Source organism: Vicia villosa, unplaced genomic scaffold (genome assembly GCF_029867415.1).
Source record: "Vicia villosa cultivar HV-30 ecotype Madison, WI unplaced genomic scaffold, Vvil1.0 ctg.000081F_1_1, whole genome shotgun sequence".
In the NCBI taxonomy this organism is placed as follows: Eukaryota; Viridiplantae; Streptophyta; class Magnoliopsida; order Fabales; family Fabaceae; genus Vicia; species Vicia villosa.
Genome location: NW_026705004.1, coordinates 1,309,927 through 1,322,413, shown reverse-complemented (window position 1 = coordinate 1,322,413; position 12,487 = coordinate 1,309,927). Strand labels below are relative to the sequence as shown.

The 12,487-nt window shown below is 32.5% G+C and overlaps 1 protein-coding gene and 1 long non-coding RNA gene across 3 annotated transcripts; both read left to right on the top strand.

Annotated features, from left to right (window-relative positions):
• The first annotated feature begins 1,775 nt into the window (after positions 1-1,775).
• LOC131623810 (serine/threonine-protein kinase OXI1-like) lies at positions 1,776-3,752 on the top strand. The gene is made up of 2 exons (XM_058894821.1): positions 1,776-2,365; positions 2,690-3,752. The coding sequence occupies exons 1-2, from the start codon at positions 1,998-2,000 to the stop codon at positions 3,636-3,638; spliced, it is 1,317 nt and encodes a 438-aa protein (XP_058750804.1). The 5' UTR covers positions 1,776-1,997; the 3' UTR covers positions 3,639-3,752.
• Positions 3,753-6,975: 3,223 nt separating this feature from the next.
• LOC131623809 (uncharacterized) lies at positions 6,976-10,044 on the top strand. Of its 2 annotated transcripts, XR_009290313.1 has the most exons (4): positions 6,976-7,549; positions 8,041-8,171; positions 8,700-8,865; positions 9,595-10,044. It is a non-coding gene; the product is annotated as an uncharacterized LOC131623809 (long non-coding RNA). The 2 variants fall into 2 exon arrangements; XR_009290312.1 differs by having other exon boundaries at positions 8,041-8,865.
• Positions 10,045-12,487: the final 2,443 nt, after the last annotated feature.

Below are 12,487 nucleotides of genomic sequence, written 5' to 3'. Positions count from 1 at the left end.
AATATCATTGTAAAATCTCTATAGAACTCAAAGTACCCAAGTCAAAGCGAGAAACGAGTTTGTGATGACTGTGTATAATTCAGCACCCTAACTTTTATACATTTAAGCAAAGCATTTCAGTTACTTTTACTTAATTTATTCCAGCCTTTATCGTTCATTTGTAGTTTATTTTATAATAGACTTCAACACATTCGAAGCCTTCAATTTCCTTTCATTTTCAAATCTTTTCTTGTCACTTTCTTAGTCGATTTCAAACATATGACAACATTCAAACACTTTTCTCTTGGAAATTATACACAAAATGCCTTTGGATTTTATAGTTTGATCCTGTAAGTAATTATTCAAAACTAAGTAATTGTTTACAAAATCACCGGTAAACAAATGGTGATTACCTTCAAATGTTGCATGGTATCGCCTATTGAATTGGCGAGTGTTCTTAAAGTTGCATGCATATGTCCACCAACATTAAAGTTGCATTCAAATGTTTAATTTCATATCAACCTAAACCAACACTGGATCATTCTCATACCATGTCATTTGCATCCAAATACATTGTTATTGCTTACTACAACAAAGACACATGTGTCTATGATGTATCTAGGTTTGGTTTTCAAAATTGTCAAAATTGTCATGTGGCGTGTATGTTAGCATATTTGACATGCTGACATTGTCACATGTACACCTAGTTATCAAAAAATTCAGTGTGGCATACCATGTTAGCTTGTATTAAGAGAAGTTAACGGGAAGATCAAAACTCTAGACGAAAAATATTAAGTGGATTATTATTCGGAAAAAATTTGAGAAATTAAAGTTGAATTATGATATAATGACTAAAACCTATTTACTATAAATTACATATTACCTACCAAATTATTACTCATAAGTAGGATTTGAACTGACTTGTAGTCTGACTTATTTTAGTCTGACCTATTTAAAATTTTTATCTAATTAAATAAGCAAATAGGTAAAATTTAAGCTATTAAAAAAATTATGTACTATTATAGCTTGAGTTATATATATATATATATATATATATATATATATATATATATATATATATATATATATATATATATATATATATATATATATATATATATATAGAGAGAGAGAATTTTAAAAAAATTAATATGAATGGACTTTTAAATAAAATTTTAGATTATACTATACTTTTAAAAATAGAATTTAATTGATATACAATAATGATGTAAAAAATTTTATAATTATCAGATTTTTTATAATTGTTTAATTTTTATTTTAATCATATTTAAAGTATTACATAGGAATAATTGTAATGCACTAAAAAAAATTGCAGATCGATTAATCTCTTAAAAGTATCAAATCAGACCAAAAAAATCATATACAATAAATCAAACTCAAATCATAAAAATTTGATGGTAGATGACGTTCTAAAACCAGGCATATTCCGGCCCTTCTTAACAGCCACAAACAACAAAACTACATTTTAGGATATTCAATCGACATAATCATACGATTCATAACTGAAAATCAAACGTGTAAATAAACCAAAATCTTTGATTCATGAAAACACGGTTTTACATGTCGACTAAACAAAAGAAGAACAAGATCATTACAAAAAAGACACGTATTCAACACAGATCAGATTAATCCGTTATGCATCATGCATCACATTTTCTTCTTCAAATTCCGCGTTTTCAGCAAATCCATTATATCCATTCATTCCACAATTTCAAGTTTGAAAACGTCCCATTTAAATCACACGTAATCCTCCATCTCTCAATGAGTTGTCCCTAACCAAAAACCTTCCTACAAACATAACACGTTAACAAGATCTCACGTGTCACAATACCACACGTGCGGTCCATGATATCTTGGTGAAAAGAGTCACACACGATCACCCCTCTCGCCTCCAACATTCATATAAAGAAGACTTTTTCTAAAAACCATTCCTTAAAAAGAAAAAAACAGTTTCGGATTAGGGGTCCACCCCGAGGTACGAGGTACCTTACCCCGTCATGAGTTACGGCGGTGAATCATTGGACTTCCGAAACCTGAAGGTGATATCCGCTGTCGGACGCGGTGCAAAAGGCGTTGTGTTTCTTGGGAGAATTTACGGATCGGCGAAAGAGGAATGGCTGGCTTTGAAAGTGATATCCAAAGAGCTTCTTCAGAAGAAGAATAATAACAGAATCGATAAATGCAAAAGAGTAACGTTTGAACAACAGGTACTACGTCGTTTTGATCATCCCCTTTTGCCTCGGTTGAAAGGAGTTTTTGAAACGGAGAAGCTCATTGGTTTCGCTATGGATTATTGTCATGGTGGGAATTTGCATTATCTTAAGAAGAAACAACCGGAGAAAAAATTCTCAGAAGAAGCCATTAGGTATTACCTTTGATTTTTATTTTCTCATGCATGGTAAATTCTTAAAATGTGTTATTTAGAGGTATGTCGTTTAGTTATTTGTAGGGTTTTAAAAAACAGTCCGCAGCAGCGAAAACAGCCAAATCCTGATCGTAACCGTTTTTTAAAACTTGATTTTTTCTATAGCTTTTTTAATAACAATCACGTTTTGAGAAATGGGCTTGGCTTAAAATGTTGATTATTTATTTATGAAAGTTGAAATTTCAAAATTTTCCTTTATACATGCAATGATGAATTAAATTAGGGTTTGTTTTGATGGGATTGTTTTACTTTTTTTGTGTGAAGGTTTTATGCTGTGGAATTGGTGTTAGCATTGGAATATCTACACAATCTAGGAGTAGTTTATAGAGATTTGAAGCTTGAAAACATTATGATCCAACAAAGTGGTCACATAATGCTAGTAGATTTCGACTTATCAAAGAAACTAAATCCAAAATCACCCAACTCACTGAGTTGCAACTCGTCACCAGGTTCAAACTCGTCATCCGGTTCCAACTCGCCAGATATGAAAAACAGAAGGATGAAATGGTTGTCACGGTTTTATTGTCACCGTCCTTCTGGAAAACCGGAACTCAACTCAGCGAGTCAGATCGATCCTAACTCGACGTGTAAAAGGAGCGAGTCAGACTCAGTTGAGAAATCCAACTCGTTCGTGGGGACCGAGGATTACGTGGCACCTGAAGTTATCAAGGGGCGTGGACATAATTTTGCTGTCGATTGGTGGTCGTTCGGTGTCGTTTTGTATGAAATGCTTTATGGAACGACGCCGTTTAATGGTCCTAATAGAAAGGAAACGTTTCACAAGATTTTAACTAGGGAGCCTGAACTAGAGGGTGAAACGACGCCGTTGAAGGATTTGATTGTGAAGTTGCTTGAGAAAGATGCTGACCTTAGGATTCAGGTTGATGAGATTAAGGGTCACGATTTCTTTAAAAGTGTCAAGTGGAACATAGTGTTGGGAATTGCTCGTCCACCGTATATTCCTCCTAATGAAATTGTGGACAAAGCTGGATTTTCGAGGAAGGAAGTTGAATCGTTTGTTCATGGAATATTTTTTCCTAAAAATAAAAATAATAATGAAGAGATTAAAAAGGAGAAAAATAATGAAGAGATTAAAAAGGATGGAAAGGAGAAGGGTGAGAATGAAGATATCAATGATGGTGGTAATAAGAATGTGTGGGTTGAGAAATTGAGTCAGAATCATACTAGAGATGATAATTTTTTGATTTTTTAATTTGATTTGTTTGTTTGTGTTTTCAAATATTCTTTTGCTTTTTCTTCATTTGTAATTGTAATATGTAAATCTTATTTTTAGATTAGTTAAAATTTGTTGGTCTTGTTAATTTTATTGACATGCACGAATATATTAAATAAAATCTTATATCTATTAAGAAAACTATATGTTCTATATATGATTTTTCTATCTTTGCTCTTCTTCCGCCTATTCGCTTTCATAACTTTTCTCATGAATATGTTAGTTAGATGTTCACTCTTTTTCACTTTTTTTTTGTTTCAATATTTTATGGTTGTAAAGTAATTGAAACATTTTTCGTCACTGATTTGTAATTTCAATCTTTCAAATAGCTATTTGTAGAATGTCCCTACCCAATTACAACTGTCATACTTGAACTCATTTTCTTCATTGCAGTATTTGTTCATCGATTGAAAATCCCCTTTGCAAACCCTAAAATTTGTTTTATGCTAAAACAAGTAAAAAAAATCCCTCAAAAGCTTCATTTTTTTTTTTCCCAAACCCAGATCATTTAATTTCTACTATAATCTTAGATTTGTGTCATGGCAAAGCCATTTTAAGTGATAAAAGACGTCAACTACATAAAAGAACTTTGAAATTTTACTATAAAAATTCACCATAAATGGTATGTGCTTTCCAACAACAAAGAACATATGGAGATGATTTTTATTTATAAAGATGCAAGGAAAGTGTATTCTTCTAAATACAATACTTTATTTAAGTCGGAGTTGTGTGTGTTTAAAACATGAGATCTTATTTCAAAACACGGTTCCTTTAACTGTATGTGCATTCTTCGTTCGAAACATAAGGTTTAGATTAAGAATTTTTATGGTTGTCTGGCTTTGTCCTCTATTTTTTTTCTTTCTTTTCTGTATGTCAAATATGTAACTTGTTCATTTATGACGTTTATTATGTGATGGTCTTTGTAGGAAACTTTATGCAAGAATTTCTTGCATGGAGAAATTGGTTGATACACTTTTTTCTTAAACATGTGATCATGGGTGATTTTTTATGGTTCTCTCCTGGTGGTTTCACCATTCTCTAAGAATAAGGTCACTTAGAGGCTATCATAAATAAAATTTATTTAGGATATCAGTCCACATATTAAACTTTTGGAGCATTGCACCATTTTGATTCTTAGACCTCATTTGGAGAAGTCGGGGAACGAGGCATGATTTTTCCCGACTCAAGTAATCGAATATGTTGAAACTTTTAGTTTGTTCTGCTTCCCTATATATGATATAATCTTCAAGGATTATGATTTTTGCTTTCCCTTCTCATCATTTGAGCGTCATTTATCGTTGAGTCTAGGGTTGACTCCTTTTATGATGTTTCCTCCTTCTTAGAGTTATATGATCTTTGCAATATTTATGCGCTCATTGTTGTTTTATGTGATGTGATTATGATATCAGCAAATGGTTTTAATGATGAGAACTATCGAATAGATGTGTTAATGACAGTCATTCTAAAGGTTCTCGATGATGGGATCTTAATAGGAATGAGATATCACAAGCCTCATTCATTTATATCTCATGTTTGTACTTACCATGATCTTTTTTATTTTTTATTTTTTCAGGTTGTAGATCTACACGAAGACGGAACCTGAATTTAAAACAACATTGAAAGTGTAAGTTTTATCGTTTTTAGCTTTTTCATGTTGTAGATCTATATTAAAAGTGTAAGTTTTAACATACAAGTTTTCTCCTTTTAATTTTCCTCTAATAATCACATTGTTTGCTTGTGTTGATGTTTGCTCAAAAAAATTTCTACCAAGAACATGCTGAAGACAAGTAAAGTAAGTAAATGTATGAAAATATGGAGAACAATGGAACCACTCTAATGTCAAATCAACCGAGCCATGAGTCCAACCACCATAATTCAAGTATAATAATAAGTTAGTATAATATTATAAACAAATTTCTAGAAATATTATAAAATTAAAATAACAAAATACTATAAATCCATTAAAAGCATCTCCCTAATGCTCAATTCTCTTAATATTGTTGACAACACTTCAGACATCCATAATTATTTTTGCAAAAAACCGTGTTTCTTTTGAGAATGGTTAGTGATCTTACCTGATCAGATGGATCTTCAAGGCCTGCAAGGATTTGGATCTTCAAGGCCTGCAAGGATTTAGATCTTTAGTGAACTGGGGGGTGTACCTGCAAGGTACTCGGATGCTAAAGTGAGAAGATGAGCAACAGAGCGCAAGTACAAGGTAAAGAGGGTATTTATAGCCCTCAGCGCTGGGCCAAGATCTCGCTACTGGACTGGATACCCAGGCCCAATTAGGAGACTTCCAGGATTCCTAGGCGGAAATATCGGAGGTGAGTACATGGTCTCCGTCCTGGTCAACCACTCCAAAGTTTAAGGGAGACGCGGTCTTTTAGGGATTACGTGGACTCCGTATTATTCGGGGGTTTGGATGTGAAGTAACCCTACGAGGAGGAGGGTCATCGGCATAAGGGCACGAGGAAGAGAGTCCTTGGTGGAAAGGACGCTCGGCGGGAGCGTGCTTGGAAAGTTTGAGTCTAGACGAGGAGGGAGGTCCTTGTCAGATGGGAAGCTCGCGGGGAGCATCATACGCCGAGCACTCGCCGTAGTGCTTTAAAGTCGTTAGACCTCCAAGCAGCCGAGCACTGTTTGCTCTTTATGGACTTAGGAAAGATTTGAGCCTCCAATTCCAATTGGGCCGAAAGTAGACTGATGCGAATCTTGGCCCAATCCAAAACAATAAGTATTAAAAAAAACTAACATCAAAACAGAGTAAGAAACAAAATACATCGTTCTTAAGTTTTTATTTGATAAATAAATTAGAAATCATATCAAAAATACAATAAATTAGGAATGAAATTAGGATTAGGAATAAAAAAAATGGTCGAATTTCAAACTAAAACAGATGAAGAAACAAAATAAAAGAAAAACAAAAATAAAACTCTCAGCTCTCTCTTTATGATCGTGTCTTCTTCTTCCTTTCTCCTAAAAACACTATTTTTATGTTTAAAAAAAACATCTCTTTCTTCTTTCAAACATACAACATCAATTGTTATGAAAAAAAATTCAACATCAACAACTCCTACAAATTTGAAAAATGAAAGATGCTTATGAGCCAAATCAAAAATAAATAGAGGTGCTATAGATCCGGCGAGAGGTGATTGTGGTGGAGTAGCTAGCAATTTTTAGTCGGTATTGCAGCGTTAACAATTGCTACATGTCCGATTTTACTACGCCATTTACAACGCACACAATTATTGAAATAATATCAACTATCTATCCAATACTAAAATGTAGCCCAAAATTACTACTTTACCCTTACAACCAATATATTTTACACTACCAAAAGGTCTTTCAAGTAATTAACAAAATCAATATTCATTTATGCCATTTGTTCACCTATAATTGGTCAATTTATTCAATTTTTGTACTTTGCCAATACACTTTTCAGAAACTTTCGTTTCCCTCCAACAAATATACTCTCTCTGCAAGCAACACAAGCACCATACCTCTTTCTGCAAACATCACCAACACTTGTCCTTGTCTCATCACTTCAAAATTCAAAATAAAGTCCCATCACTTTTCCTTGTCTTCCTCCTTCTCTCCTAAAACCCTAGCAGACAATGTTCTCTTCACTTTTCCCTTTTCCATGTCTCTCTCTTTACTGGTTCTTTACCGAGGAAAATCATTTTTCCTTTTCTCTCTTCCTTCTTCGAAAACTATTTTCTCTCTTACTTCTTCGTTAAACTATGGAGGCATGTCTGTTATTATCAATAATGGTAGATCTGACGGTGCTGGTTAAGATATGCTGGTGGTCTCTGAAAAACTGAGGGTGAAGATATCACATTTGATGCTTTGAAGAATAACTACCTTCTTCTTCAGTTGTCGAGTTGTCGGTAGGTGTATCTTTACCCATTCAACTGATTTGTTCTTATTCTTTATTCTTATAGATCTGTTTATGGATGTAGATCTGTTTATGGATTGTTATTTCCAAACTATTGATACTTCATATGTCTTTTTCGGGAGTAATATTTTTGGTTTAAGAAAAATGTTTGATCATTTCTGGTTCTGATTTATTGAGAGTAAGAGAGTTCTGATTTTTAGTTGATAGTACCTTTTATAAGGATTTGGTCAATTTTATTGAAGCCTCTAATGTCATAGTTAAGGTCCTTGATGCTTGAGATCCCTTGGGTACTCACTCTGTTAAGTAGAGATCCCTTGAGTGCTCGTTGTGTTGTCGTAGAAAAAATAGTGATGAAAGCAGAACTTGATAAATATCTTGTGTTGCTTTTAAATAAATTGGTAACTTTCTTGATCACCTTTTTCTCCCCTTTATCCTTTTATAATTTTTTGTCTAAATTAGTACTCATTTGTGCTTTTAATTTAGTGTTCCTCGAGAGTTTGTCGAGAAGTGGCTCAAGTACGTTCGTGAAGAATTACCTATTGTCGCTTTCAAGTGCAGTAAACAACAACAATGATCAAACCTAGGATTAAAATCTTCTAAGAACATCAAGCCAGGTAATGCTTTGCAATTGAATGATTGCTTGGAGCTACGACACTGCTCAAACTATTGAACAACTATTCAAGAAGCTAAGAGCTAACAAAAGATCATTTTTATGGCTAATGTTAAAAGATAACCTACTGTCAATTTACCTGTTGTCGATTTAAATGCATTCATACATGAAGGTTGCTTACATTTCTCTCTATTTTGTGTTATTGTCTTTGGTATTAAACTCATTATTAATTATATAGTAAACTAAAGAAAAGAGTTTGTGTACCACTATCTCCGTTAAAAGTTCCTGGCTACCATTGTAACTCACAGATTCTATCCTTCTGGGTCTATTAGTTGGATGCGTGAGTGGTGGTTCATTAGAAAATAAGTGATATAAGAAGAATTAATTGATATTCATGCTGCAAATGTGTCCTTGACAATTTGCATTGAATATGTTCACTTTTGCTTTTAATTCGAGATTTGACTCATGTATCATAAGATACTATTAACCATGGGTTGTTTTAATCTTTTTGTCCTCTATTTTATGGTCACAGTCACATTGCATTTTTTTGGTGATCATGCACTCTCGGTGGCTTGTAGTTGATCTCCCTGTCATTATGTTTGCTTCCAGTGGGTCATGGTTGCTTTCTGGTAGACTGGCTAGAATGCTCTTAATTGACTGTGAGCAAAATAGTAATGACTACCTCTTGACAATATCAGGTATGGCTAACCTCTTAATTGGCTAGAATGCACTTTGTAGATTTTTAGTGTTTGGCAAGTGTCTATGTCAATGACATTAAATTGAGAAAATATAGTTAGATTTAGTTGGTTTATCTCAAATTGAGAAAATATTGTTTGTGCTTCATAGGTGTGAACACATTGTTTTTGTCTTCTAACTTTTTCAATTTTGTTAAAGGCAGTAATAAACTTTTAGTATTAATTTTACTGCAATAATGACCAAGGCATATTGTATTGCATTTAAAAGATGCATTTAAAAGGATGGTGGATTCAATGATACCATTCCAGATGATCTAGTTGCCTCAGGTCTCAAGGTAGCTCTTATTCATTTATAAGTGAGCAGTTGTCCGAGCAAAATGGAGTAGATCGAAAGTACTTAAACATAGCATTATACTATGTAATCTTAAGAATTGCATAATTGGAAATCTACAACAACAACAACTCTAAATTTAATCATTAACAATCTCAATTCAATTAGGCATTATGTTTCATGGTTTTCTGTTCTGATTAATTAATAAAGTAAAATTACTTCATTTTTAAATTTTTCTTGGACTATATGTGGCTTTGTATTGACTAATGAACGACATATCTATTTGTGTAGCAACACTCTGACATGCATTATCTCAAGCAAATTTCTATTGTGTGTCTAATTTTATTTATCTTCATAATGTAAACTACTCTAATTTGTAAACTGACTTTATTTTATCATAGGAATTGATGCAGCTGTTACATGTCTTATTGGTTGTCACAGTGTGGGCAGCAGGCGTTGGGACTAATTCAGAATGTTTTGGTTATTTTTGCTGTTGTCTGATGTGTTATTAGTGGCCTTTATATGTAGAAATGTATTGTATGTGTGTTGTATATTTGGCTTGGGGTGGAGATTGCAATGTGATGTTGTTTAGGTGTCTCACGTATGTCTTATCTCCTGCCTTTTTATTTGATGGAAATAGAATCTGACTTAGCAAAGCTTTTTGAAGAGCAAAATTTATATTCATCTGATAGATTTTTGGACCAGATGCTAAATATCCCACACATATTGTATTGCTTCTCTTTTCTAGCCGGTTTAATAATAATATTGGTATGAAATATTGAGAAATAATATGTTTTGATAATAGTTTGCATCTATATTATTTTTTTCCTTTTCAATGGACAATACAACAAGCGGAGATTTTATCCACTTAATAGAAGGAATTAACACCTTTTTGCCAATAACAAAATCAAACACTCATTAATGGCCTTTATTATAAAATAACATTAATTAAAAATCATTATTATAACTTTTTCCTAAATGAAAAATCTTCATCGGGTAGAGGTAGCGCGGCTAACAGTCCCGCAGCGCGTGTAAACTTGTCTCACAAACTTGTCTCAACCTTAAGCCTGCAAGGTTCATCAACAACGGGTGGAGCGATACCTGGATCATAACGTGTCATGCATTATGGACGTGGAGAAATCAAGAAGAACACAATCCAAACTATATGCGGCCTCTGAACCCGATAACACATATATTAAAAAGGCGAGAAGAGTATATGCAAGCTGTCATGCTTTTTAAAACAGCGGGTGATAACCAACAAAGATTGACAGGTAGGGAGTGGAAGCCTCCAATTCAGCATGTCGTCAAACTCAATACTGATGGCTCTAGCATTAATAACATGGTGGCGGGATGTGGAGGTGTCATCCGGAATCATGAGGGTGATTGGTTAGGTGGTTTCTCCAAATTTGTGGGAAGAGGGAATGCTTTACTTGCAGAATTTTGGGGCTTACTTGCAGAATTTTGGGGCTTACTTGAAGGTCTGCAGCTCACTCAAAGAATTGGATATCGTCGTGTGGAAATTAACGTGGATTCACTACAAGTGGTAGAAGCTATTAATACAGGTAAAGTTGAGCAAATAGACTGCATAGCTATCCTTCGACAGATTTTGGCGGAAATAGATACGATGGAGATGGTGATTATATCACATGTTTACAGAAGTGCAAATGCTTGTGCTGATGCCCTAGCAAAAATGGGCAGTAGGGAGAATAGCATAACTTTTTATAATAAAGCTCCAGGGTTTCTTCAAGATCTTTTGGATGCTGATAGATCTGGAATTTTGAACTCCAATGTAGTTTTTGTGTAGTTGTGTTTTTGTTTTGGGCTTTGGCCCTCATAATTATCAAAAAAAAAAAAAGAGGTAGCGCAGCTAAAAAAAAACATTTTCAATTATTTGCAATCAAATCAATTGTATTAACTAAGTTGCCTATTTTACAATTTTTTAAATATCATAGTTGAGTGATACTATTTTTATTATCATAATTTTACTAAATTGCAAACCATAGATGTAATAGAATTTTCTCATCTTCATTTCTTTCAAAAGGTTTGTTACTGATTCAATTTAGTGCAATATAATGGAGAGAAGAAAACTGATGACATCTACATAAATTTTAGTTTGAAAATTTTGGTTTTACAATATATTTAATCAATTCTATTTATCTATTATTACTAAAAATAAGAAATTATCTATCATTTAATTTTAATAAAATTAGGAATTTATTTTATTAAAATGGATAATATTCAATAGCCGTGCAGACAATTAATATTCAACTACCATTTAATTTTAAAAATTTTTTATTTTAAATAGACAATTAATTTTTTTAATAAATAATTGTTTTTATTTGAGAGATAAAATCTTTATTTCTACATAAACAATGAGAATCATATATTTTACTAACTCCTGTGAATTTTCTCACTCAAACTCACTATTTTTACGGGTCACTATCACGTTATTAGTAATATCTCAAACTCACTATTTTTACGGGTCACTATCACCACGATACCTTTTTTTATTTTAATCAACAAAATATTTGTAAATATTTATAGTTATTAGTAATATCTCAAACTCATTATTTTTACGGGTCACTATCACCACGATACCTTTTTTTATTTTAATCAACAAAATATTTGTAAATATTTATAGTTATTAGTAATATCTCAAACTCACTATTTTTACGGGTCACTATCACCACGATACCTTTTTTATTTTAATCAACAAAATATTTGTAAATATTTATAGTTATTAGTAATATTTGTAAATGTTTATAATTATTAGATATATTAGATTTATCATGTTGATGATTTATTACACATTATTTTTAATTATTTTTAAATATTCTTAATTATTAGTGATTTTATAATAACAATTAGCAACAACCAAATTTTATAAAATAATCTAAGAAAAAAATGAATTTACCCGTGCGAGAACGGGTCTTCTACTAGTTAGTGTATAAAAAACGATACCTTTTTCAGCACAACTCAAGGACGACGGAGCAGTGAATAAGGAGCAAATGAAAAAAAAAAAAATCAAAAAATCAAGAATGAAAAGAGCAAAGGAAAAGAAGTAAAAAAAATGAGAATGAAAAGAGTAAAGAAGGTGGCAATGTAAGGAAGAAGAAAAGGTGTTGTTTTGAGATACGAATGGGAAGACATGAGTCAAAAAAAAATGTTCAGCAAAGGAAAGGAAACTATTGCGATTGGTACCTTTTTGAAGTATTTATCTTCTTATTATGACAATAGATTCAGTGTAATTTTCATAAACATATGTGATATAAAACCATTGATGATTAATGCTTT